The sequence below is a fragment of the Patagioenas fasciata genome, chromosome 17 (assembly GCF_037038585.1).
Source record: "Patagioenas fasciata isolate bPatFas1 chromosome 17, bPatFas1.hap1, whole genome shotgun sequence".
NCBI lineage: Eukaryota > Metazoa > Chordata > Aves > Columbiformes > Columbidae > Patagioenas > Patagioenas fasciata.
In genome coordinates this window covers 695234-722108 of record NC_092536.1, presented here as the reverse complement: position 1 = coordinate 722108, position 26875 = coordinate 695234, and the positions used below count along the sequence as shown (strand labels likewise).

The window sequence follows — 26875 nt, the reverse complement described above, 5'->3', positions numbered from 1 at the left end:
CGAGCATTGTCGTTGCTTTGCCTGTGCTGTCAGTTGTCACTTTACATCAGTTCTGGGCAACGCTCAGAAGAAAAATGGTGGAACTCATTTAATTCCGCAATGCCTGAGTGGGCTCGGCGGCAGGGCCGCGCGAGGGTGAAGTGACCTCTTAATGCCGGTGGGAGCACTGCTCAACAGGTTCAAGTGGGCTCTCCACGAATTTATGCAAACGCCTTTTTGCGTAGACCGGCAATTTATAGTAATTCATACCTTCGCTCCAGCTGCTCTCGCAAAGCATAAAACAAGTACTTGCAGATGGGTTCAGTGCTCAGTCCCACTGTCCCCTACAGCAGCTCCCTACTGAACCAGCAATCCAAACGGGGGAAAAGGACAACTGAGGCAAGTAAGTGACACCTAACAGACACTCGCACTCTGGGGCACAAGCTGCGCAGCACTTGGAACCCCGGTCTGGGCCCGTGAGCATCGCACATGACACTGCAGCAAACCCAGCCAGCACCAGCACAGCCGAATCCCTGCACGCACCATCTCCAGCAATGTGCTCTTCATAGCCCTTCGCTTACTGCAGCATCACCCTCTTCATCAGCACTTTTCCCCCCATTTGTCTTTCAGGGACAGTTTCTTCGAAAGCTGGGCAGCTCTGTCTCAGGGAAGGATCTGGCACCCCGCAGATACTGACCGTACTTTTTTGTGCTTTGAGGAAGCATTATCAACACCCTTCGCACTCTTCTCACAAAGAATCCCCCTGATCACACACACTTTCCACTGCTCAGGGTGACTGCATGGTTAAGTTGGTTTTGCTGACCATGTGGCAGTTTACTTTGAACTATACGCATAAGCAAAGCTGATGGGAGCTGACGGAGCCCCACTCATCCAACAGCACTCTCACCACTCGTGAACGTCTGCCTGAGCTCGGAGCTCAGAGCTGCATCCACCACCAGCAAAACATTAACTTGTTTTCCTTCTGATCTTAGTCACCTGTCAACACTTTGTTTGCTGTAGAAGAACACAGTATTGTTTAGCAGGCAGCTAAATGCAAGTTAAAATGGCAGTTTCAGGGAAAAAAAAAAGCAACAAAACCCCCAGGTGTTAGGGATTTATTGAAGTGGACTGAAATCACACCTTCACATCCCAGCTGTAGACAGGTTCTGTATTTTTGAGGTGAGTTTTCAGAAGCCAGTTTAACTCCTCCTTTCAAAACGCCCATTAGCTACTGGACACCCTTGAGGTGACGGGGGCAACGCCACGCTGACAGCCGCCGATGCCGCCGGGCTCGCGGGTCACAGCACCGGATGGACCGCACTCCTAGGCGCCTGCGCAGCCCTGAGGCCCAAACTGACCGGCACTTCTTTCCGTCCTGCTGCACTGCAAGCCCGGCTTAAGGAAAACCTCCCGTTATTTTGACCGCAGTGTCCAAATCTCAGAACATAAAGAGGAAATAGGGATTTTTATTTCTTTTTTAAACAGCCAAAGCCAGCCGTGTGTACACACGCTGTGACACAACTTGAGTCTGTCTCTTCCCCAATGTTATCTGTGTGCACAGACACACCGGATTCACCGGCAGAAGTTAGTGTCCTGGCACCAGTTCCCCATGGTCCTCCCCAAGGAAGCAGCAGCTGTGACAGATCCCACCGCCCCCATTCCATCAAGGGCCCTGTCCTCTGCTCCATTACAAGCTCATTACAGGCCTTGTCCTGCTATTTTGAGAGTCAAAAGCTCCACTAAGCATCTTTTTTCTGCTAGAACAAGTCAGGAACAACCCCAGAACTGCAGGAGCAGGAAAGAAACAAGTTCTCAGGCACAAGTCTTTGAGCTGGTAAGTACCACTGAGGAGTTCTGGGGTTAGAACGCACAAACAATTTAATGATCATCCCAAGACACAAGAGTCGAAGCACACGAAGCCCAGCATTAACACTAAATTCTTTGAGAGTCATGCTCCTGTTTTCTCCAAGGGCTGAATCTGTCCTGCCTTTTTCAGCAGCCATGCTCTCGGTAATGCTTCTCCCCTGCCCCCAGAAAAAGCAGTAATGCCACCTTTAATTTGTTTTCTCCCAGCTGTTGCCTTCGAGCTTTCCAAAGACACACGGAACTCCAAGCAAAGTTCCACTGACTACAAATCCTCTTCCTTCAGTTTAATCACAGTGGAGGGATCTTGAGCAATAAGCACCCAAAACACACCTCAATCCCAGGTGTGGGAAAGCAAAGAGAAAAAGAGGGTGAGGAAGTGCAGGAACCTGCCAGGCACAACACAAATGGCTAAAGCCATAGAGGCGGCTCCTGCTTATGGAATGGCTGCACAGCCCAGCTATTTCATTAGCATCGCTCTAAAGGGTCCTGGGGACTTTCGTCTTGAGGTGTAGGCAATTCAGAGAGCTGAGAGATCACTGTAATTTGGCCTATGAAAAATGAGTAGGTGTTCACAGTTCATTTCCCAATAGAGACAGTCACGCTCATCACAGAAACCATCACGGCGCACAGAACCAAGAGCCGCCCTCGGCGGGCACACCCGTGCACATTAGGGAAGCCTGGCAGCGCACTGGCTCTCAGCTCATACTTGGTTCACAAACCTGTCAGTAAGGCACTTTTTTCCCAGCACTACAATAAGGTGAAAGAATATAATGATGTTATAAGCAGGTAAACACAAACAACCCAAACTAGACTCCTAGAACCACAAAAAAACTAATAACTATGAAGTGCTCCCAAAGAACCCCCTACTCCCAGATGAACTAGAATGAAAACACATGGAAACGTCACAAACACAGAGAGGAAAAATGCAAGGATACAGGGAGAGGACGCAAGCAGTAACATGTGGACTAAATGGAATAGAACAAGCTACTCCTTATCTGAACGAGAACATCAGCTGTGATCAAAGGGCCATGGCTGGACAGGACCTGCTGTTCTCCAATTGCAGCTGTAAGCAAAGCTTGGGAACAACCGAGCCCCAGATGCTGGGACTCCAGCGGTCAGTTCTCAGCCTCTGTGGAGGCTCTGCCTTCGAGCCATGCAGAGTCTTGGAGAACCTCAGGGCCCCTCCAGAAGACCATTGAGCAACTGACTTCTGCTCAGATACTGCCAAAATAAACTGAAGTCAAAATAGGATAGGGCTGAGTCCAATTTCACCATGATTAGTATTTACATAACACACAGGGCAACATGAGAAGAGCACATAAATAATGCACTGTCTGTTGCGGACTCTCAGGAGCGTTCTCAGCAGAGCGCTGACCCCACACACCAGCTCACCCTGCAGAAAGCCCCGATCTCGCAGAGCCGCGCGGGCCACACGGAGCTTCCCAAGGCAGCGGGGCCAGCAGCCCCAGAGCTGAGCTCTGAATAGGAGCCTCAGATGGGAAAGAAGAAATAAATGAAGGGGGGTTCCAGATTGGGTTGATTTAACAGATATTATCTGTTTCCGTATTTCCATCTAGTGGACCTGTCATTTCTGACACTCCCAGGAAACAAACTTGGGAGAAGCCACTTGTTGGACTTTTCCTCCTGTTACTGAACCACCGCTCATCCATCCATCCAGTCTTACTACAAGTTGTGGGGGGCTCCAAAACCAAACCGTTACCCAGGAATTACTCCTTGCTGTCACTTTCTGAGGCTACTGCACAATCCAATATTACTCGAGAGCCACAAGGAGTTTGTGCCATCTGTAAGAATGAAATGAGAACAGTTTCTTTTCCTGTTGGAGGAAGGATATAACTTCATGCCCAGTCCGTATGGGTAACGATGGAGGGCATCTGGACATCTTTTCTACCTCTTTTGGTGAACATTGTTAGGAAAATAATTCCAAGATTTCCTTTGAAGAGACATTTCCACTCCTACTTAACCTACTCTGGCCTCCCTGGCCTCTCAAAAACCAACCCACAATCCCCCACCACACTGCTCCCCGAAGCACCTCCGTGCAGCAAAGGCCACACGCGGTCCCCGTCTGCCGCTCGCCAGGTCCCGGGAAGCCGCCTGCAGACCCCAACACACCCGATGGAAACGGCCGAGGGGCAGAATCGAGTGGTCAGAACCTCCAGTGTCACCTCTGCCCCTTTACAGCCATAAAGCAAAGCAGCTGAGGATATTACAATTGGTAAGAGGCAAATCAGGCTTCAGATCTAAAGCACCCAACACAGCAGACATCCTCTTATCAGAGGCTCATTCTGCACCAGCAGCAGAGGCAGCTCAGAGACTCAGCATTACTGTTTTCCTGATGCATCAATGTCTCACGAGTTTGCAGCAAAGGAATGTCATTCTCAAGCATACTGTTAGGAAAGATTGCTTAAAATTAATTAGCTTAGTAACAATGGCCTGTCATTATGCTACTAAGTCACCAGCGTGAGCACATAAGTTACTGTGACAGCTCAGGGTATAAAATAAGTGCCTTTTATATCGAAATTTGCAAAGTGCCTAGCAGTCAAATGCCAATCTATTCACTCCTGGTAATAGTGCATAGTTTCTTCTTAATAGACTGCTCCAAACTCCCACACAAATATATGACTTATTTTACTACAGAGAAGTCTTTCTACTTCATACACTGACCATGGCCAAATTTAGAAAGCTTTTCAAAGTGTATTTATTTGTACAGCGTTGATTCATTCAATGTCAAAGTTGAATGTGAGATTTAGAACATGACATTAGAAAAAGCTGCAGGTAATGGAAAGAAAAAGTCTCTCTTGGGTGCCTGATCTGGGATGCACGATGAAGCACGGGGAGGACTGGATCCTGAGAGGTAGGGACATCAGCAGTTCCCACATTCAGCGCTTCACAAGGCTCCCCCAGTAGAGAAGGAAATAGTTATTGCCATAATTATTTCATAGTTCCAGTCAGCTGCATTCAGTTGTACTGAATGTTCCAATGGCAGGAAAATGGAATACAGTAAACCATAAATATCTGTCAGAATTCCTTTGAAAGGACAACAGTTAATTGCATAGCTTGATCTCCTGCCGTGCAGAGCTTGCATTTCAGGTTAGAAAGGTACAGATTGTTATTGATTTAATTCTCTTGAAACATGTGTGGTATAAAACTGTTCAAAAGACTTATAGGAGAGAAATATATGCTTCCAAAGGAAGTCCTATAGCACAAGATTGTGGTCGACTACCTTCTTGTAAAATGCTTTCTGCAGTTCAACACACCCCTTCCAAAGGCCCTCTCAGCCCCCTATAAATTGAGGCTCCTTGCTTCCTCCACAGAAGTGAAATTAAATCAGTGAACCAGATGAAGAACAACAAAAGGTTAGCAGTAGTATGATATGCATGCAAGAAATAGTCCTCTGCATTAAGAATAATTCAGTCCTGATTACACACTCGAACAGCAAGCGATGCATTCCAATCTCTCCTCTTTTCTTTGCCTTCCAGCCCTACCTCTCTCTTCGCAGAACAATCCCATGCAGTCAAGATAATATTTTAACTACTATATTCTCCCAAATATCTTTGAGCCCACTTCTGATTCAGCTCTTGCAAAGTTGGTCGGACCACCCAAAGACATCAGGACATGCAACTGTGCAGTAGTTTGTTGAGCTTTGTTCATTCTGGGAGCAGCAGCGAGGGCGATGCTCTGTTTAACACTTGTCCAGCTCACCCCCTTTCCACGAGGGGTAACCTGACCCCGTATAAATTATGTACCATTGTGACTTTGCCAGGCTACATCTGTGTTCAGCCTGCTGCTGGTACCACGGAGCTAAAGCCCCAGTGCAGAGAAGCCTCCACTGGGAAGGCCCATAGATACCAGTGAACTCCTTGCTCCCAGACACTGTAATTACAATGACACATCCCCCTGATGACTGCTTAAAGAGACAACACATTAATGGAGGAAACACTGCAGAAACGCTTTAGCACCTGTTGATCCGAAGTAGCTGACCAGGTATTAAGTTACATTTGCACACCCTGCCAGCTCTGTTAGAAGAGCTCTGGAAGCTGCAGGTTGCCAGATATATCTTCTCTGAGTTAGTTTTCATGAGCTTTCTCCCAGTTTCTAGGTTTAAAACAGAAAAACATATTTACAGGCTTAATTTTCACCAGCTTTACCAAGGTGGGTGGATGTTTTTTCATTTAACTATTAGCTGATTGATAATATACACTAAGACTAAAACTAAATGTATTACTTTAACAAACTTAAGAGTAAAATGAGCACAACTTACAAGACTTGAAAACAGAAGCAACTTGTATCTAAGGAAAGCTTCCAATGGTTGTACCTAATAAGGCTGATCGAGAAGATTTTCCACTTTCATTCATCCCTAAGTACTATGTACCCCATGACACATCAAGCACTGAAGGAGGCGGCTGCCCATTAGCAGTGTTCTAAATGCAAGTAAATGAATAATCAAATAGATCACTGAACCCAACCAGATTTCGGCATACCTAGTCAGGCAGAAGTTAACACCAGCTACTGATCATTGTGCTGCAGGGCCTAAGAACAGACAGGGCAGCTTTCAGACTTCCCAGGGAGGGAGAGGCAGCACATACCCCGCAAGGCTCTCAGCCTCCCAAAATCCGGCCCCCGCGCATGCAAATCCCCAGTTGAGAGCACCGGACCGCACAGGGCTGCGCGGGAGCCAGAGCCGGCCCACGGGGAACGGTTCCACAGCCAGAACCCGAGGGGGAGCAGACAGACAACAACACGGGCAGCAACTGCGGCACAGGGGTGGGGAAACCTTACTGAGATGAAGTAGGCGAGAAAGAATCCCTGGAAGAGAAAAAACCCAGAGATTGAAGATAACAGACAGTAACAGCAGACAGGATGCAAACATGAACCCTTACAACAGATTTCTACCCCACGGGATCTCAGGAAGCATTTGTGCTCACCGCTGCACAGGTGAGGAACACAGCCTACTGAAGAAGCTATGGGAGAGGAATACTGGGGCTTTGTCCCTGTATCTCCACTTCCTCAGTTTAAAATAAGAGCAAAGACAATAACATCCAGTCCTGAAACAATTTCAGGAGTTAAATAGAGTGTATACAGCTAAGTAAAATTAAGCCATTCTTATTAACTTTGTCTCACCCATGATATCAGGCAAAAAAAAGATGGTTTCTCTGAAGAAGAGCACCACAAGAAATACCACTCACGCTATTACCCCCAAAAACATAACCCACCAGTATCTGGCTATTACAGATAGACTTAAGCTGCTTCTCTTTCTTACTAAAATTCCCTCGCCTTTCCTTTGCCTGCTCAGAACAGAAAGAGGTGGCTCTTTTCTTACCCCTGGCTGCACCAGAGCCGAGGCTGTGAGCTGAGCCCAGCTAAACCCTGGCTGGGCCGGGCTCCTCCCAGGATGCTCACTGGCCCAGGGCTGTACCTGTACCCCCACCCTCTCCTTTATGCCTTCTCAAGCCAGAAAATCACCTGGTGTCAGCATGTGGAAGCCGTTAGTAAAGCAGGGGAGGTCACATCCAGCCCTCTGCCCATTGATTGTGTGTTTTCTCCCAAAGGCAAAAAAAAAGTGTACTTGAACCCTTAAAGCAGATAGGCTGAAGCTGATTTATTGAGGTGATTTAGATCTGTTAAAACAAATTTAATCTTGAATACAATTTTATATCAATTAACAGAGTCTCACAAGTGTAGCCATTAAGGAATCTCTTTCCAAAACCAAAGCCAAATATTCAAGATTTATGAGACTGACTTACCATATTGGAAGTAACTAATTATTCGTAATGATTCTTTGTACTCTGACAGTGATTATGTATTTTTGGAGCAAGTGGCCATGATGAAGCCAGTGCTAAAGGCAGCCCGTGTTTGTGGAAGGGATACCAAGCCGTTAGGGCCTGATCATTTTAGCAGAATATTGGGGTGGCAGGGGGAGAAACAACGGAAGACAGCTAAGCCCAGCAACACAAAAAACCGGATTATTTAACATCTTGAAGTATGTTCTGGTGCATGTCAGAATGTCAATGAAAGCCTGTGGTCTCTTTTTATTGCCTTAAGCAATTTTGCATTCACTGTATTTATTCCGACCTTTTGGTTGTCCTCCCACCTTGGACACTGCGGTCTTTACCAGAGCAAGGCCCCACGGGCTCGGCTTGGACTGTTTGCAACAGATCATGGAGGATATTTGGGGTGAGAGGAATGACACAGGTTTGGGGTCCAATTCTCATTTACACGGAAGGTTCTTCACCTGGCTCTGACAGCACAAGGCAAGGTGAGTGTAACAGCAGCCCTGCTTCCAGCTCCACAGGAGGAAGGAAAGTGTCTTGATTACACGGCTGTGATTAAAGTCCCTGGGAATACGAAAATGATAGTTAGAAGGGGACAGGGCAGATTTTCACATCGCCTTGGGCTACAGAGAGCACAAAGGCACCGCCTTTCTGCTCCTCTCATAGCTTCCAGTGCTGCCCCAGACAGAAGAACAACGAGCGCGGTCAGCGACCAGGGGCAGGCTCGCGGCCAGAGCGAGGCCACCTGCACCGCCATGGTGGCTGCGGCTCTGATGCTGCACTCGCTCAACCTACGAACAAGGGTCTAATTCTGATCCTCGAAAAGCAAAGGCCTAGCAAGTTGGCCATTAAAATCTGCAGCAGTATGCATGTGATTAAAATGTTAATGTCAATATTGTAATCAAGGTCTGACTCACAGGACAGCTGGTAAGTGACTTGATCTGTGTTGCTTAGCCCCGTCACTTGATGCAGACCAGGGCTACAAAAGGTTGTGCCCCAGCACAGGGCAGGGTTGTGCTCTCTGATTCATGTGCCTGGCTGCTGAAAGGGGAAAACCAGCTCAAACATGGGCACAATATTGATAACTTCAGCTATATCTGCGCTCCAGCAAGATGAAAGCTTTTCTGTAAGTCTCCTTGGTATCATCTAAGCTGCGGCTCTGTTGCAAAGGTACACGAGTGTCTCCTGCTCCCCGCAGTGCTGCTGACAGGTTGTCCTCGCCCCTTCTCTCGCTGGCCCATCTCTTGCTCCTTTTGCAATTTTTGGTGCTAGTTTCTGTCGAGCTGAGTTTTATCCATTTAAGCCTGTGGTAAATTTTGCCTGTTGTTGTCTAAGCACCGAAAGAGCTATAGTCTGCAAAGCCTCTTTTCAGTAAATTCAGGATTAATGAAGAAGGCCTCTCTATTGTTGGAATGTCTAATACAATTATGAACTGACTGAGGGGACCAGGCAGCAGTGGAGGGCTCCCGGGCTCGTGGCAGGGAATTGTCTGGTTTAACATCCATCTGTTTTCATTCCCTCTGATCCATTATCATTCACCTGGAGTTATAACATGATGACTATCATTGTGTGGAAAGCCATTTGATGCTGGGGGGGGAAATCACTGTAGGTCTGCCTTCTATTGAAAATGGGAAATTGCCTTGGTGGAAGGAACAGCACGATTGATTGAGAGCCGCTGTTCCAAAGAGCGGCGTCCTTCCACGTGTGGACGGGGGGAGTTTGTGAATTCCTCGGGATGACCCTTCTGCTGTGTCTTTCAACAAAAATATACATCTATCCAAAATTAGGGATAACTACCGATAACCGCAGTGCTGCTGGCTTTGTGGAGTTCATTGAAAAAACAACTGTGTTCACAAATTTCCCCAGAAGGCACCTTCGGTTTACGCTCATGGTGACATTAAACTCCTGTGCGTAAACACGTAAGCGGGATGAGAATCTTGATGACCCTGCTGACAGAAATAAAGAAAGGTACTTTACAGGCAATTTGCACTGTCCTTGTTGGTCAGCAAATCTGGAAGTGAATGAAAAAAAAGAGAACTAGAAATGCATATTAATGATGGAGGACCTGATGCACAATGGGGCTGAAATGGGCACTACAAAGAGAAACTACTATAGATTCCCCAGTTCATCTTTTTTAACTGCCTACCCTTATGATGCACTTGCAAGAAACATAGAAATTACCTGGCAAATTAAAGGGCAGGGTCGCAAATGTAAAAATAGCTTATTGAACTCAGTGTAAATGCTCTTTCCTAGAAAGTGATTCCTAAAATATTGGTAAAGCAAATACAGTTGTTAAGCTCAATCCATTGTTTAGCTGGGTGTATCTAAACTCCAGATCCTTCATTAGCAACCGTCCCCTAGATCTTGGTTAAAGCTTTAAAGTACCATACATCTAAAAAATTATAGTACTGTCCCTTAAAGAAACAGGACAGGAAATCACCCTTGGGGAATCCAGAGTCCAGCAAAACCCGTGTCCGAGTCCCCAGTAGCCTGTAATCACCCAAGGAAGCAGCTAGACTTTGCTATCTTTCTTGTTTAATTGGCACGCAAAAGATGATAGGGTTTTATTAGGACACAAATGACACCGATACAAGTGTGACTGAGGCGTGCAATGCATGGCTGACTATTTGCATTAAGAGGCTTTGTACTACACATGGGATTTTCTACCTTTGGTTTTAAATTGCTTAAATTTAAATGATGTTTCTTGCTACACGTTGAAAGGATGGTGTTTGTTTTGGTTCTTGTGTAAGGAAGGTAGGGCACAGCTATCGTCAGACACCAGAAAACCTTCTAAAAGAGCCTGTTGGGGCCAGGGGGAAGGAGGCTGACTTTGAACTGCTCTGTTATGACAATTAGATCAGGAACACAAGAAAGCCGAGGAAGGGCCGGCATTGCAGCCTCCCGGTCACAGGCTCCAACGGGGGTGTTGGACACCCAGCTACCAGGCTGACGCTGCTGGGGACACCGTCCCGGGGAGGCCACCGTCCCTGGTGCGAGTTGAGCTGGAACACAAGCAGGAGCGGGTGGCAGGAGACGTTTTTAGCGTCCCTTACTCCCAGGGCCCCCACTAACACCGGATCTCCTTCATGGATTTTTTTCCCCTGCTTATTTATGAAGCTTAGTGGAGTTTTTTAGTTTTTATTTCACAACATCATTTTAGCTCCTCTCACATCCAGAAGCGGAGGTCACCCCCCGGGGAAGGCCAAATCAGCTGAAGGTGTCAGGAATGAAGCCAAGTCAGACAAATGGAGCAAAGCCAGCCACGCACAAGGAAGGGAGCGCGCAGGGGTGATGGGAACATGCGGCAGTATCTGACTGCGTGCAATAAAAGACGATAACAGCAGGATTAGGTTCTGCTACCATTGCGACATGTGGGACAACCGGTGCTTTTTGCTGGGGCCCGGGTCCAGGCGCACCCCTCGGCACCGCCCCTGGGGCTGGGCATGGCACAGCTGCTCCGTGGGCCACCGAGCTGGTCCCGTTCCCAGGGAAGTTCCCAGGGACCAAGCCTTGGACGAGTTGATCCTGGAGTGCAGAGAGGGCCCGGATCAGCAGGGAAACAAGAAGGGAAATGCAGCCCGCTCCTGCATTGCAGAGCCCAAGATGGCGAGATGGATGGATGGGGATGATGAGGAAGGGGGTAACGAAAGGGAAGGGTCTCCTGCCTCCATCTCCACGACCCTGGCCTTCCCCCGCAGCCCCCTGTGCTGCCCCATGTCGCACCCACAGCTCTGGGTGCCCAGCTGCTCTGCCCCTGCGACCTCATCACCAGCTTGTCCCCGAACTTGTCCCTTGATCCCCAGGTTGTGCCCTGGCTCATCCCTCAGCTCTTCCCATGTCCCTTGGGTTGTCCTAACCCCCAGCTCACCCCTCGGCCTGTCCCTTGTCTTTCAGCTCATTATTCAGCCCCAGCCCATCCTCAGCTCGCTCCTTGTCTCCGGCTCACCCCGCGACTCCCAACCCGCCCCTCGGTTCACCATTTAACCTCCAACCCATCGCGCAGCTTGACCTGCTCCTACTGCTTGTCCCCAGGTCGCCCCCCGTTCCCGGCCAGCCCCCCTCGCCGCCCCGCGGGTCTGCCGGCGGCGCCCCCTCCATTTCCCGGGGGCTCCACCAGCCCCGTAGCGCGGAGCGGCCCAGGGCCGCTGCGGGAGCCGGGCCCGGGCAAACTTTTCCCGGCGGCGGGGCCCAGGCCCCCGCCCCGCTCCCGCTGGGCCGAGCCGGTGGGCGGTGCGCGGCGCGGGGCGGGAAGGAGGAGGAGGAAGGGGGGGCCGGGGGCACGGCCGGGCCTGCGCCGGGGAATGACGCGCAGCTGGCAGCCCTGCTCATGCGCGGCCGGCCGGGCGGTGCTAGCGCCGCGTCCCAGCTCGGGGAGAATGGGGCGGCATCCGGGCAGCGCCGACTGAGCGGCTTCTGGGGGCCGGGGCTGCGCCGCGGGCGGCCGGGCTGGGGCGGGCGGGCGAGCGCCATCCGGCAGCGGGCGGCGGCGGGGGAGCCGCGCCGCGCCGGGGGGGGCTGCGAGCCGCCGGCGGCGCCCGGCGAGGAGGGGTCGGCGGCGGCGGGCGGCGACGGGCGGCGGCGGGGGCTGCCCAGGGATTGTCTCGCTCGCTCCGCGGCAAGAAAGTTGGGCGGCGAGCGCGGCGGCGGCGGCGGCCCCCCCGGCGCGGAGCGCGGCGGCCGGAGCGGGGCCCCGGAGCGGCGCTGCCCCCGGGGAGGGGGCGCCGCGCCTGGATTATCCCGAGCTGGGTCGAGCCTCCTGGATCTGCCTCTCTCTTCCGCGCCGAGTGAATCCGAGGTGTCCTCGTCCTGATCCAGATATATCCCCCCCCCCTCTTTTTTTTTCCTCCCCTCCTCTTCCCGTCTCTGCTTTTTTGGGGGGGTGGGGGGGGCGGGGGGTGGAAATTTGTCAAGGTCATTCCGTGGATTTAATATTTTTTGTGTGTGTGTGCCGCTCGCCCCACCACCACCGCCACCCAGCCTTGCTCTGTGGATTATCATCGCCCTGGATCCGAGGCTCTGAACAGCAGGATTTTTTGTTGTTGTTGTTGTTGAATTTTTTGTTATTATTATTATAATTTTTAAGGGCTCCGGGGTTTGGAGAGGGGAAGCGGTGAGTTGGAGGGGGGCGACTTTTCTCTGCCTCCCCCCCGCGTCCCCCCCGCCCCCACACCCCCCCCGCGCCCGGCCTTCTCCTTTTTTTTTCCCCAATTTTTAATTATTTTGATTATTATTGTTTTGAAATATTTTTGATTTGCTGCTTCTTCGGCGATGGATGGGAAAATCCGGCAGAGCCGGAGGTCGAGGTCGCAGCGGGACCGCGTGCGGCGGCGGGAGGCGGCGGCCCGCGACCCGCGGAACCAGAGCCCGTCCTCGGGCTCCGACAAGGAGCCGAGCCCCGGCAAGGAGAACGGCGGCCAGAACTGCACCGCCCCGCGGGGCCCGCCGCCCGCCGCCCGCGCCGCACGGCCCCCGCGCCGCCGCCGCCGCGAGTCCAGCTCCCAGGAGGAGGACCTGATCGATGGCTTCGCCATAGCCAGCTTCAACACCCTGGAAGCGCTGGAGGTAAGAGCGGAGGGGCCGGGGGCTCGTCCCTCCTGCCGAGCGGGGGGTGGGGGAGAGGAAAGAGAAAAAGGAAGCGCGGCGCTTTCAGGCTGCTGAATTTTGCAAATAGCAATTAATGTGCATTAATCCCGGTGTCAGCCCGGAGGGATCTCGGGGCTGCGGTCAGGAGGGTGGCGAGCCAGCCCGGTGCTCGCGGCCCCGCCGGCAACTTGCTGCACACCCCTCTAGCCCCCCCGCTCCCTCCGGCTGGTGTTAACTATCACTTAGGGCAAGTCAAATGTTTGTTTGGGGTTTTAATTGGCTGGCGGAGGGCTGCAGAATATTCCTGGCGTGTTGGGATGGTCCGGGATTGTTGTGAATGGTGGAGTTTCCCCCTCCCGCCCCCACACCCTCTTTCCTCCCCCCCTGCTCGGCTCGAAGAGTTTGTGTTTGCATTGCCAAAATGTTACTCTATCTGTCTCCGGAGATTGTTAGCAAATGGCTAGTGTTTGACATTTTGTGGAAAAGAGATGTTTAAATGGATAATAATCCCTTGGTTGTAATTCCCATTTTTGAAGTAATTGAGCAAATTCTTCGTCTCTTGTTGACTGTACATATTTTTCTGGTGTTAATAGGCTGGCAAAAAATATTGCTTGTCTAACTTACTACAAACAATATTTGCTGAGCAAATACTGCCTGCCTTGTCTGAGCTAAGTTAAGCAGAGCAGGAAATTTAATATTTTTAGAGGAGCATTGACAAACTAAGACTTTGGCTTTTGATTTTTGTTTTGTTTGTGTATGAGGGGAGGAAGTGAGTTGTTGAGAGAAAGCCCCTGACAAGTCACTTGATGGGCATAATAACTTGTATTCTGGTAAATGCGAGCAATGCTGGTGCCTTTGCCCGCTGTCGTCGACACACCGGGCTAAAAACGTGCACAAAGTTTTGGGTGCTCCCCCTACTTCAGATTTCCTGTCACTCGTGTATCTGTTGATCTGCGTTACGGCGATGGAGGGTTCTGTGCGGGCTAATGAATCATCTCAGGTTTGCCCTGGGATCTCCGACATCTTTGCTCAGGCTTTGAGATCCCATCTGCTCTGTGGGCTCCTCAGCCCGCCCCTCCTGCCATGCAGGCCTCTGGTGGCATCGTGGCCATCGGGAGCGCTCTGCTCGTGGAACCAGCTTCTCCAAGTCCCGGAGGCGGTCCCTGTGCTCCCATGGAGGTGTCGGCGGTGGCCTGGGCCACCTGCCCTGGTGTCAGACCGTGGAAGCTGTGCTTGGGAGCCTGGGCCCCTGCTCCGGAGGGATGGTTGGCGCGGCGGGCCCTGGGCGGCAGATGCGGAGGTGCCGGGCTGGGAAGGTGACCCCTGTTAGCTGGTGAGGGCTGTTCTTTGGCCTCTTGCTGTATCGTTTGTGGGGTGTTGTCCTGACAGGAAAGCCAGCTATTTTGTCTACGCAGAACCGATAATGAGTGAGCGATCTGCTTTTGTGTGCCTCTAAAACTGTGGACCTGTATCTTTTTGGTTTTTTTCTTGGCCGTGCTCTTAGTCAACTGTGCATCAGCAGATAGGTGCAATTAAACCCCTGAGTCTCCACTGAGCTGTCAGCGAAGAAAGTAAAATTCATCTTCCTGGAGAAATTTTCTACCATGATGAGCACATTATAAGGAAATAGAATTCAAATGATTGTGCAGTCCCTCCAGGGCAGATGGGGAAAACTCCAGGCTTTTCAAATGGGGTGAGCTTTGTTATCAAATCAACCAAACCGTAACCTGAATAACAGGGTGCATGAGGATAGAAGGTGACCTTAAACTTCTGCCACCCCAAAGTGCGGTATTTTGTTGAAGCACTTCTGGTTTTACTTTGGAAAAAAAAAACTTATGTACAAGTCTTTACAAAACTGTCCCCTTTCAACTCTTGCAAAGCACTTCAGCACCCCCTGAGATGAATTGGTTTCCCAGCATGCAGCTCAGCTCGTGGTGGCACCTGGGAATTGGGTTCACCTGTTCCCTTCAGGTGCTGAACCAGGACATCTGTTGTGTTCGAGGTTCTCAGAGGGCCCTGATGGCCGTGTGCATTTTGTGAGTCCCAGTGACCTTAAAAAGAAGAAGACAGTCTGCTTTGTGGGGGTTTTTCGGCGGAGGGTGCCTTCGGCCGTGCGCAGATTTGATGCAGCAGCGAGAGAAGGGAGGACTATTGGGGCAAAGCTACTGTAAGTCAACATTTGCCGTGTAAAGGGCTGAAACTGGAAGGTCGTTTGGCGTGGTGTGGGGCTGTGTTCTCTAGGGAGCGGAGTTGCAGCAGCTGGTTTTCTTCTGCTTTGGAGGGTATTTGCCTTTCAGTGTGTGTGTGTTTTCTAAGAGCACTTAAAATCTGCTGTGGTGGTGTTTTGAAAATAAGTAAGGATTGAAGTCTTCCATGTTCATGAGGGAGGAGAAAGAATACAAGTCAGCATACAGCGCAGAAACAATACCGAACTAAGAAAGTCTGTTTTATTTAATTCTAATCCTAAAAGGAGCTTTTGTTGCGCATGTGGCCGTTGGTTGCGATCCTTTCTTGTGCTCTAGGTTTGTTTGTGACTTGATGTTGCAGAGATCTGTGGTTGCATTTAATAGGCTCGCTGAGCCTCGGGCTTCCCCTTGGAAATGAAATTTCTCAGTGCTTAGGCAGAACTGAATGGCAGAAGCGTTTGGAGAGGTGAGGTGGTTTTTGTTGTTCTTTTAATCTCAAAATATTGTGAATTCCCCTTCCACACTGCAGAAAATTCTCACCACTGGTGTTCCTGTAAATAAGGAGCGCTTTGCAGAATATATATCTGTTTTCCCTTTTATGTTGACCTGGGGCTATGAGCAATTTAAGGCTAATACTGAGGGATGGCGTTGTGATTTCCTCTTTAGCTCTTTGGTGGGATTTATTTATTTTAGCATTCTGGATTTTGATTTTACTCGTGACGGTGTGTCCTTTGGCACTTCTCATCTGAAGATATTGTGTCTTGTTTCTCTGATACTTGTGACTTGGCTGACAGATCCCCTGTCCCACCATCTTTCACATAAAGACAGAATTGATTATGGCAATTAAGGAAAGAAAAAAGCCCACAGACAAAGCAGCAGCAACAACCCCTTTCTGTGCATTTGCTGAAACTTCCCCTTTCCCTTCCTTCCCCTGGACCTGCTTCTACAAATCTGGCTCCATCTCAAGCTGCATGAGCTGATGTGTGTGCAGTGGTGCTAGGGGTGTGTGGGGTGTTTTGTGTTCTTGTTTGTTTGGGTTTTTTAACACCCGGTTACAGAGCGTGACTGAGTTACCAGCCCGGACACTCAGTTCGCCCCAGCCTGGTGTGGGCGCTGGGGACCGCGGGTGCTGGTGCTGCCCCGGAGATGGTTGCGGGCCGGGGGCAGAAAAGCTGGCGGGCTGAGAAACGGGGGATTTCTCGCCGCCTTCCAAAATGAATGGTACGTACGTGAGCATGTGTGTGTATTCATTACGTTCAGATGAAGCTGCTAATTATTCTTGAAGGTGATTGGTGAATCAGAGCGAGAGAGTCTAAATGAGTGAGTCGGTGGTTGAGGGCTCTCTCTGATCATAGCTGTTCCTTTCAAGTACGAAAAACAGCGCTAAAAGGGAACTTCATCAGAATGTTAATGAATGCGATCCTTGAGAGCAATTGTTCTCCCAAAGTAGTTGTAAAGACAAGGGGTTGTGTTTTCTTTTTGGCTGTTGTTTATCATTTTTACAGATTCCAGCAAAGCTTTGGAACGCCGTATGGAAATTTTAACTTTCCCGGTGTGTGCGTATGGGTTTTTTAGGGATGTTTAACCTGTTTATAGAATCTTGTGGAGAATCCGCTCGCAAACGTGCGCGACGTCGCGCAGAAGAGGGTCCCCCGGCTGAAGAGCGGCAGCCGTGGCCTGGCGCGTGTCGTTGAGGTGATGCTGCCCTCCCCGGCCAAACCGGGCCCGGCTGCAGCTGGCGCGTCCCGAGCGGGTTGATGCTTTGCCCGCTCCGAGTTCTGTGCGCGGAGCTCTGGGTGCCGAGTGACGGTCCCTCCCCTGCCGTTTGCACCGGAGGGCGGCCGGGCTTGGGAGGCGCGATGGTGACAGCAGACTTCTGGACAGAATCCATAAGTTCCTCAGCTGTTATCTTGATAAGGCTGGTTTCACATGTGCGCTGTACACTGTGCTGTTACTGTTGCTCTGATCTCTCATTGATAAGAAACCCAGTGTATTTAACTGCAGCTTCCTGTTCCAAAGCTTTTGTGCTGGTTCCATTGACCTAGCTATGTAACTTCTCATTTATTTGTCCTATTTCTGTATATGTACCTTGCAGCTTAGTTTTTTCCATTGTTAGCCTGGTGTTTTAAAACAAATTTCTCGATTTTGAAGTATTTTCCCCTTCTACTTCATTGACAAGTCATGATGTGTCAAGTTAGTGTTTCTGATGGCCAGTTATTCCTTAAAGAAAATGCTTTTAACCTCAGGAAAGCTAATGATTTTCTGGATGGTGCTCTAAATGCCTTTTGGTTTTCCCAAAGGCTTGTTAGTCTCCATTGATTTCTTCTCCTAGCTGTTGATTTTTTTGCATCTAGTCTGAAGTGGGCACTTAAGGTATTTTTGTTGTTGTTAAGGACCAAGAGGTGGTTAATTGGGAGCTAAAACAGGAGCGAGCTCTGGAAAGCCAGAGATATCTGCTCAGCTGGACCAGGGCCCAAGGGGCGCTGGGTTCCCTGCGAACCGTGGTCGTGTGGTGAGCAGCGGTGAGGAGGGATCCGGCTCTTTGTTGGAGCCGGGGTTCTTTACCTCATCGCAAAAACATTCTGGGATCAAGGGGCGGATTGTGCACGGGAGAGCGAGCTGATGGCGCTCCCGGCCCGGGGTGGCTTCAGGGATCGCTGTACTCCCTACCCGAGGTCCCATTTTTAGCTCAAACTGCGCTCATCCCTGTCCGTTTGGGTTTTTTGAAAGACCTCTTAATATCTTGCCAGTTTTCAGTATAGTTTCCTGTGGCACAGCTGCCCAGCCTTTCTTCAGCAGTCTGAAACCTGGGGTGAAGCGTGGGATGAGTTTGCTGCAAGGCCAAGTGGACCAACTACCACAGAGACATTCAGAAGATAAATTATAATTAATTAAAAATTTTGAATGTGTCATATTTAAGAAAGGTAAAGTACATTGCACAGATAAGATTTTCTGATAAAAGGAATGTAATAAAATTACTGTTGCAGTTCTTCGAAATAATAGATGATATAGGATCCAAATTAATATTTGCTTGCAGTAGTGCATTTGACTTGTTGTCTAGAAAGTACTGAAAACTTTGCGGTCCTTCCAGTGTGCTAACAAGATGCACTTGTAATTATTTATCTTGATTATTTCACAGAACGAACCTGACTATGACAGTGTTACTTTTGGGGAAAATAGCAGCGGACAAGGGAGCCCGGTAGGATGAGACGCGTTTCTCTGTGTGTCTTTGGCAGGTTCCTGCTCGCTCTGCAGGAGGCTGCTGTATCGCACAGCTCTGCCTCTTTAAGAGTTCTGTAGGTACTGACATACGGTATCTGGGCTGGAGACAGTCACAGTGATAGGAGGGTTGGGGTGGGTGGTGCTGTCCCGCTCCGTTTCTTGGTGAGGGCTGTTGAATGCTGCAGGCTGCTTCCCCGCTTTCCTTCACCAGACCTGCCGGGCTTTGCGCACGTAGATCCTGAACCCGCGTGCCCCGTGGCCGGGGAAAGCGCTGCCGACATGGGGTCGTTGTTCAGCTCTCTGGTGTCTGTGCTGGTGACCCAGGTCCTGGGGAACATGCTGTAGCTTGTCTGCAGCGACGCAGCCGGTGCTGGAGCAAACAGTACCAGCAGAACTGGAGCGCTGTGTCCTGCTTGTTGTGATACTATTATTATTTTTTAAATGAAGGTTTGAAATAGAGCATGGAGGACGTGCATCTTCATATCAGTTGTACGCGAACATTCAGCTGTAAGTGAGAACAATTTCCAATTCACTGCGCTTTGATGGCTCCGGTTTATCAGGGTAAATGCGTAAAAGAGTTTTATGTAGGTGAAGTGGCTCTTGCTGTTGAAATGTGTTCTGGCTCTGCTGTGTTCAGCACGTCGGGGCTGTGGTCGCTCCAGCCGCGCTCCCCGCGTGGGGAAGAGAGCTGGAGCGCTGTTCTACAGCCCCGTTCCATCTCCTTGAAAAATAGTCTCTTTTCCAAAACTAGTGAACGATTTAGAATGCTGTTCAGATGCTGAAAGGAGAATTGGTCTTGATGTCTAAAATGGAGGAGAGGGTTAAACAGCTCCCGAGCCGCCCAGGCAGAGCCTGCGCTTAGTTGTCCGTCCAGTTCCTCTGGTGCAAGCGGTTGTGAAAGCGGGGCAGGTACGAGCCGCGCGGCCGGGCCGGCAGATGTGCCCAGCCCTGAGGACGGCTGAGTAGGTGCTCCTCGGGTTTTGTGGCTTAGTCACTTTGCGCTGAGTGCCTGGGTGAGAGGTGCAGGGGACCCGGTGAGAAGGAGCACGGGCAGCTGTGTGCACAGCGCCTGCATGAGCCAGGATGAATGGAGAGTGCTCCCTTTGTAGCTCTGTCTTGCTTCAAGCCAAAAACGGACTAAACTTGAACAAAAGTTGCATCTGCAAGGTCTGTGGTTGGCATGGATAAGGGGATTGAAGGGATCAAAATGATTTCCCTGTGCTACTGGCTGCAAAACATGGGCTTATGGCACCATTCCTGTCTCTCCCTTTGTGCTCAGAGCAAAGCTTTTTTAATCTCGTACTGGCTATGTATAGTTGTGCCACACAGACATGGCAATTTGGAGTCAAATGTTCTATTTTGGGGACTGCTGGGCCCTGTTGGCAGGGCAAGGGCTGTGCGGGCTCCTCTCCTGCCCAAACCGCCTCCTCTCTTCTGAACAGGTTGTCATACAGAGGCTGTTGGTAAAAAATAATCATAATAACAATCATAATAAAATATATATATATATAGCACTTGTGCATGTAGTCTAAACGTGAAGATTATAACATCGTGCTGCTGTTATCTTTCTCTCCAACAGATGTTCTTTCTAGCATCACAAAAATGTGACTGTAATTGGTGGGGTGTTTGGTTGCGTGTTTTTGTTTTGTTGTTCCCAGTTTTAAGTATAGCCTGATTGACTGTGCTGTTAGTGTATCCCTGATGTGGCCTGTACTTAGTGAGGAGATGCTTAGGTTAGGAGGAGTGCAGCCCAAGTTGGGACACAAGTGGTAATGTAGGGCGGACTGTGCTCTGCTGATGGACGCCCAGCTCATTTGGAACCCTCCTGTTGGCTGGCGAGGCTGCAGTTTCTTTCCTGGTAGCTCTTACTTGTACGGGGGAGCTGAAACCCCAAGGAATTCTAAGGAAGGAAATGGCTCAAGCCTTACAATGACATCAAGTGCATCGGCTAATAAATGTATTATTGCTGTGGATGTATTATTGCTGTGGATTTCTTGGTGGCTCATAAATGCCTCTTGTGCTGCTGTCAGAGAGGACGTGCAGCTTCTTTATTCCACTTAGCCCGAGCACATACTTGCACTCAGGGGGAGCGAGGCTGCAGATAGAATGCAGCTAAGAGATGTTTATGGAATCAGTCAAACTTGATATAAAATAATTATGGTGTTTTGACAGCTTGTTAATAACTTGCAACCATTGGAAGAAATGGAATTATGGCGTTCTTGGTCCTTGATGGAACCTTGGCATTTCTTCCAGATTGTAAAATTAAAGAAAAAATGTGAAAGCCATTAAAAGAGTCGAACGTGGTGCCTGGGGAAAAATGATGGGCTGCTTAATTGAAAAAATGCTCCGTTCGGGTTGGAGTTGATTGCAGTTGAGTTCTGCCCGCCTCCCTGTGTCTGCGCTGGGGAAGGGACAGGGCTGCAGCCCCAAAGGCGTCCGGGACAGGGCTTGGGTGTCACTTGGCGTTTCATCTGATCCGCGAGTGAAGTGGAAGGAAATCCTAGCGAGCGTTAGACATGAGAGAAAAGTCTTGTCACCTGTAATGACTAAAATCCCCTGAAGTGTTGCCAGCGTGTACTTTAGGAATCATATAATTATATGATTATTGAAACAGACATAAAAGACCTCATGGCAAAAACCTTAGAACAGAGGAGGGAGGGAATCTGTATGCAAATGAAGATATACAGAATTTGCTGTCTGTCGGTTTTTTTTCCTAGTTATTTTTCAGTCCAAAGCTCAGTAATTGCTTTTATGGGGATTACTTAATAAAACTGGGGCATGCAAAGGAGGGAGAAACTGTTTATGCTGTGTCACAGGGCTGGCTTGTAAACCTGCGGAGTTGGAGTAAAAGTGGATCTTTACAAATAAAACTGCAAAATGGGTTTTCTGCTAACAGAAAATAGCTATTTGTTGTTATGTTATCCTACAATAAAAGTGTTTTGTGGTCTGGTGGTTAGCAGAGGGGCCCGGAAGTTGAGATAACGGGGTTTTCTTTCTGATTCCACCACAAGTTTCCTCTCCGAGCGCTGGGCAGGTCCTTCCGCGGCCATCGCTGGGGTACCCGATGGAGCCCGGGTTCTCCACTGGGGAACCTCGTGGGAAACTGGAGGGAACCGTCTCTGTCTTTCAGCCCTGGTCTGTTGGAATGAGGGAGGAGATGGGAGAGCAGAGATGAAACAGCTGCTCCCGGAGCCACAGCACCGTTCCTGCTGGGCTGCGTTGTGGGGTCGGAATGGGGACGTTCACCGTTCCTGCTGGGTTGTGTTGTGGGGTGGGAATGGGGACGTTCACCGTTCCTGCTGGGTTGTGTTGTGGGGTGGGAATGGGGACGTTCACCGTTTCTGCTGGGTTGTGTTGTGGGGTGGGAATGGGGACATTCACCGTTCCTGCTGGGTTGTGTTGTGGGGTGGGAATGGGGACATTCACCGTTTCTGCTGGGTTGTGTTGTGGGGTGGGAATGGGGACATTCACCGTTTCTGCTGGGTTGTGTTGTGGGGTGGGAATGGGGACGTTCACCGTTTCTGCTGGGTTGTGTTGTGGGGTGGGAATGGGGACGTTCACCGTTTCTGCTGGGTTGTGTTGTGGGGTGGGAATGGGGACGTTCACCGTTCCTGCTGGGTTGTGTTGTGGGGTGGGCATGGGGACGTTCACCGTTCCTGCTGGGTTGTGTTGTGGGGTGGGAATGGGGACGTTCACCGTTCCTGCTGGGTTGTGTTGTGGGCTGGGAATGGGGACGTTCGCCGTTCCTGCTGGGCTGTGTTGTGGGGTGGGAATGGGGACGTTCACCGTTCCTGCTGGGCTGCCTTGTGGGGTGGGCATGGGGACATTCACCATTCCTGCTGGGCTGCCTTGTGGGGTGGGCATGGGGACGTTCCTGTCCATGGTCGGGTGCTCCCAGGCGTGGGTGCGAGCACAGTGCCCTGTGGAGCTGCTCGTGGCCACATGCTGGGTATTACAATGTATTGGTGTCTTCTGGCCTCATTCATCACTTCAGTGACTTGCGGCCCAAGTAAAACTCTTGCAGTGAGGACCGCTGGTGAGGTGTCTGCGCTGGGGCTGGTGTGGTGTGGGACGTCCCGAGCAGCGGTTCCCGTGTGCTGTGCTCTGGGTGCCGCTGCAACTGGGAGCTCAGTGTCAGCTTTTTCTGAGCTCTGGTTCTGTGTCTCCTCCTGGTTTAAATACAGATCTTGACTGGGCGCTCCCTGACTTCTCCTGGGCTTCATCAGCCTGTACCGACGCTCTGGATTTATAATCGTGCTTCTCATAGAAGCACTTGTTCACGCGTTTACTAAGGAAGTCTCCTGATGCAGAACAGGCCCATATCTCAAGACAGGTTTTGTTGCAAGATAGGCAAAACCCTTCCATTTTTCTCACACTAAAGCACATGGTGCATTTAAAAAGAAAAAAGAACCTGCCATACTGCTATTAGTGTTGAGTTACTGAATATTTTGCAAGATCTCTCCAGGAAGAAAGAACACCATTTACTCTGGTATTCTAGTTTGAAGCTAAATAGTATCAAGTTGTGATATGAGTTTGCTAATGTGATTTTTAGCTGAAAATGACAATGGTTTTCCAAACAGATGGATTCTATAACTTGTCTGCTATCAGCTCATCCATCAAACCCCACAGATGTCTGTGTGTTCATTACAGTGTGCACATGGTAATGTTGTTGATTCCACCAAACAAGCCGGTAACCCTGCTCAGCCCCACTGAGGCTCCCGGGCAGCCCGCGCTGTGTGTTCTGTGGTGAGGGCTGCGAGGGGGATTTGTGTTTGCAGCCTGGCCCTGCAGGGACTCGGTGGGCGCTTGGGGCTGAGCTGATTTCTGAGCCCCTTTCCGTTGTTATGGAGATGGGCTGACTTCGCTTTTCCAGAGACGACTTCGATACGGGCACAGAGGTTTCTGATGCTGTTTGTGTGCGGAAGAACAGAAATGAGAGCTCTGGGCTGCACGTGGCCTGTAACTTGATTTCATACAGCTCACGACTTTTCTTCCGCATCGCTGGGTGACACTGAGTCACGGAGGGTATGTGACTTAGAAATTAAAGTTTTATCTGCATCTCGGCAAAAGTGCTTGCAGGACCCGCTCAGGAAAAGGTTCCCATGCTTGTTATAAAGTCATTTTTACAAGTTTTAGGCTTTTGGCAAGAAAAGATGATCTTTTCAGCAGCTGTTGCATAGGAGGTTGTCTGGAGTCTAGTGTTATTGTCAAACCCGATTGCCTCAGCTAGAAAACAAGCTTGTGTTTTGGTAGGTGCAGAACACGCCATTTCCAAAACACAGCCTGTGAATGCAGACTAACGTGAACTCCCAGTTGGTGGCCTCAGATAAACAGGTATTTGTAGTTTGCTTTGTTGATGGGTTCCCAAGAATTATTTCTGAAGTTGGTCTTTTTCTTAAGAAACAAACTGCTTACACGAGCTGTTTCCAGACAGAGCATCTTTGGTTGTTATCTCGCGCCGTGTGGTGTCCCAAGGAACACGCTCGCGGGCTGCGGAGTCTCGGCGCGAATCTGCTGCTGTTCCCGGGGAGCTCAGGTTGTCATCGCTGGCTTACGCGGTTGCTGGTCCGTGGGCACACGTTGCTCCGGAGCCCGCACAACCCGTGCTGCTGGGTTCTGAGGTGATTTCTGTGCATGATCGACACCTGTTGCGTTGATCGGGTGAGGAAAGCGTGTGTGGGTGTTGGGGAGGGGGTTCCAGCTGCCTGGGGGACGGCAGTGCGGGCTTTGCTGGTTTCCTGGTCAAAATACAGCAGTGGATTTTCTTTACCGCTGCCAAAATAAACGCTGCCGACAATCCAGGGCCAGGAATGTCATCATCGTGGTGTTACTGAGTTTCTGCCTGAAGGTCAGCTCGCTGCGACTGTTACTAAATAGCTCTTTGCTAATACATTTGCGGTCAGCCTCGGCTTGTCTGGTTGCAGGTCTCCAGTGGACTGCTTGGCATCGGGATACCCGGCCCCAACCAGGACGTGTCCTGTGATACTGCTCTGCAACTTTGTGAGGTTGGTGCAGCCTGTAAGGATGTTAATCTGACCTCAAGGGAGGATGGGAGTTGCTGGTGTTTACGTACCTGTTAAGTATGAAGTGCTGCGCATCTAAAAGCAGATTACCTGGTTTATTTAGCGGTTCACGTGGTGGGAGGTGCTGCTGCCCCTCGGTCCCGCTGTGCCCTCCGCAGCCCTGGGGGAGCTCTGGGGAGCGCTGGGAGATGCTGTGATGCAGGGCGTGATTCAGCGTCAGGGCCGGTTAGTGGGCAGCTTCTGGCAGTGCGTTTCCTGCAGGTACACAAAGCCTGCCTTTATTTGGAGTATTCCTTGGTTTGGTTTTTAATGTAATCCTGATTTTCTGCTAATTATCAGTAGGTGAATTTTCGCTGTTTGAGCGTTCTTGCCTGGGGAGAGGAGGGGGAATAGATTTTTGTCTTGAGCAACAGATGAATTGGTTTTGTTCTTTTACATCTCGCTCCTTTTGTGCATGTGTGTGTGTTGAAATTCCCATTCCCTGTTTATAAATGTGTAGTGGATGAAGTCACCGGTGTTTTTCCCAGTGTTACCTTTGCGAGGTTCAGAACATAAGCAAAATGTAATTCTTCACTTGGTCTCTGCTGAATACTGAAGGAATAATGAGTCTGTGCCTGAAGCGCAAACCCGGACTCGGAAAGCATGCCAATAAGAACTCAGACCTGGGGGGGAAATGTGAAAGGTAGCGTATTAAAGCAATATTACTGGAGCATCCTTGTAGATATTTGGGGTCGTGGAGGAGGTAACGGTGGTGTAGGACTGGCCTTCCTGATGGCGGGGAGCAGAGCGTGAGAGGCAGCGGGTCGCTCTGGGGTGGCCGCAGCTCGTGGCTGCGTAACCTGCGTGCTCCTGGTTCCAGCAGCGCTGCGGCTGAGAAAGGTGGGAAGAAAAATGGGCTGGCTTTGTGTCTTCATGGCCATCGAGCCTTTCTGAAAAGAGTAAATGATGGTGTCTTGCAACGTGTTCCTGGTGCTGGTGAAAGGAACCGAAATAGGCTGCAGGTTTTCCCCACGGGTGAATCGACATCCCGATGCTTGTGCCTCCCAGGCAGCTGCCAAACCACCAACGCTCACATCTCTGTTTCTGGGGGCTGCAGACGCCTCTCGGCAAGGTCGGAACTTGGGTTACAGCTGAATTACAACGTAAACCCTTTGCAGTGACATGCAGAACACTTCTTTCACACTTCCTAGTTCTTCTAATACTACATTGTCAAGATTTAAAGCTGAATGGACTTTATCTGTGTTTAACAGCATTTCATCTTTCTGTTTTGTTCAGCCTGAAAGTGTTGTGTTCTCTTTGGACTTTGGTCAGTGCAATGGTTTGTTTCTATTTTTAAATGAAAAATGAGAATTTGGGTGCCTAGTTACTCAGTGCTACTGTTTTTAATGTTAAAAATTCATTCTTTGCTTCTACTCTTCTTATTGTGGATTTTTCTAAACAGCATATGTGTCCAGAAGACCTAATTAGTGTTGATATTTCAGTATCTAGGCTTTTTTTAATAGGGCACCTGGGTATCAGCACTAAATGTAAAGAAAATGGAACCTATACCCAAAGTGTGTGCTTGTAATTTTAACTGGGAGTGGCAGAAACCACTCCAGCACTTCCCCCTGAGTTATTTGTTGTGGTGTTGTCCTGTGTTCACTGTGCCTGCAGAGGGAAGGGAAGAACCATGTTCAATTAGTGCTCAGGTAATAACTTACTGAGCGTTATGGTTTTCAAATAATTCGCATAGGTGAACCCCTGCTGGCTGGAGTGGTGTCTGTTTGGTCTGATACAGCGTTGTTCGCACCTCCTTGGAATGCGGCAGGGACTGGATGGTAAGCCGGTCTCAGCACCGTGTGGCGCACAGGCCGTGCTCTGGTACGGAATGCGGCAGGGACTGGATGGTAAGCCGGTCTCAGCACCGTGTGGCGCACAGACCGTGCTCTGGTACGGAATGCGGCAGGGACTGGATGGTAAGCCGGTCTCAGCACCGTGTGGCGCACAGACCGTGCTCTGGTACGGAATGCGGCAGGGACTGGATGGTAAGCCGGTCTCAGCACCGTGTGGCGCACAGACCGTGCTCTGGTACGGAATGCGGCAGGGACTGGATGGTAAGCCGGTCTCAGCACCGTGTGGCGCACAGGCCGTGCTCTGGTACGGAATGCAGCAGGGACTGGATGGTAAGCCGGTCTCAGCACCGTGTGGCGCGCAGGCCGTGCTCTGGTACGGAATGCGGCAGGGACTG

General features: G+C 50.2%; 1 protein-coding gene across 25 annotated transcripts in view; it reads left to right on the top strand.

The window, feature by feature from the left end:
- The first annotated feature begins 12524 nt into the window (after nucleotides 1-12524).
- Nucleotides 12525-26875, top strand: part of FBRSL1 (fibrosin like 1) — a 464112-nt gene continuing 449761 nt past the window's right edge. For 8 of the 25 annotated variants that reach the window (XM_071816119.1, XM_071816117.1, XM_071816111.1 and 5 more), the window contains exon 1: nucleotides 12529-13196. In XM_071816119.1, coding sequence (XP_071672220.1) covers nucleotides 12903-13196 — 294 coding nt within the window. In that variant the 5' untranslated portion in view covers nucleotides 12529-12902. Of the gene's footprint in view, nucleotides 13197-26875 lie in introns of all 25 variants that reach the window. The other 17 variants (XM_071816113.1, XM_071816106.1, XM_071816115.1 and 14 more) reach the window with 6 other exon arrangements.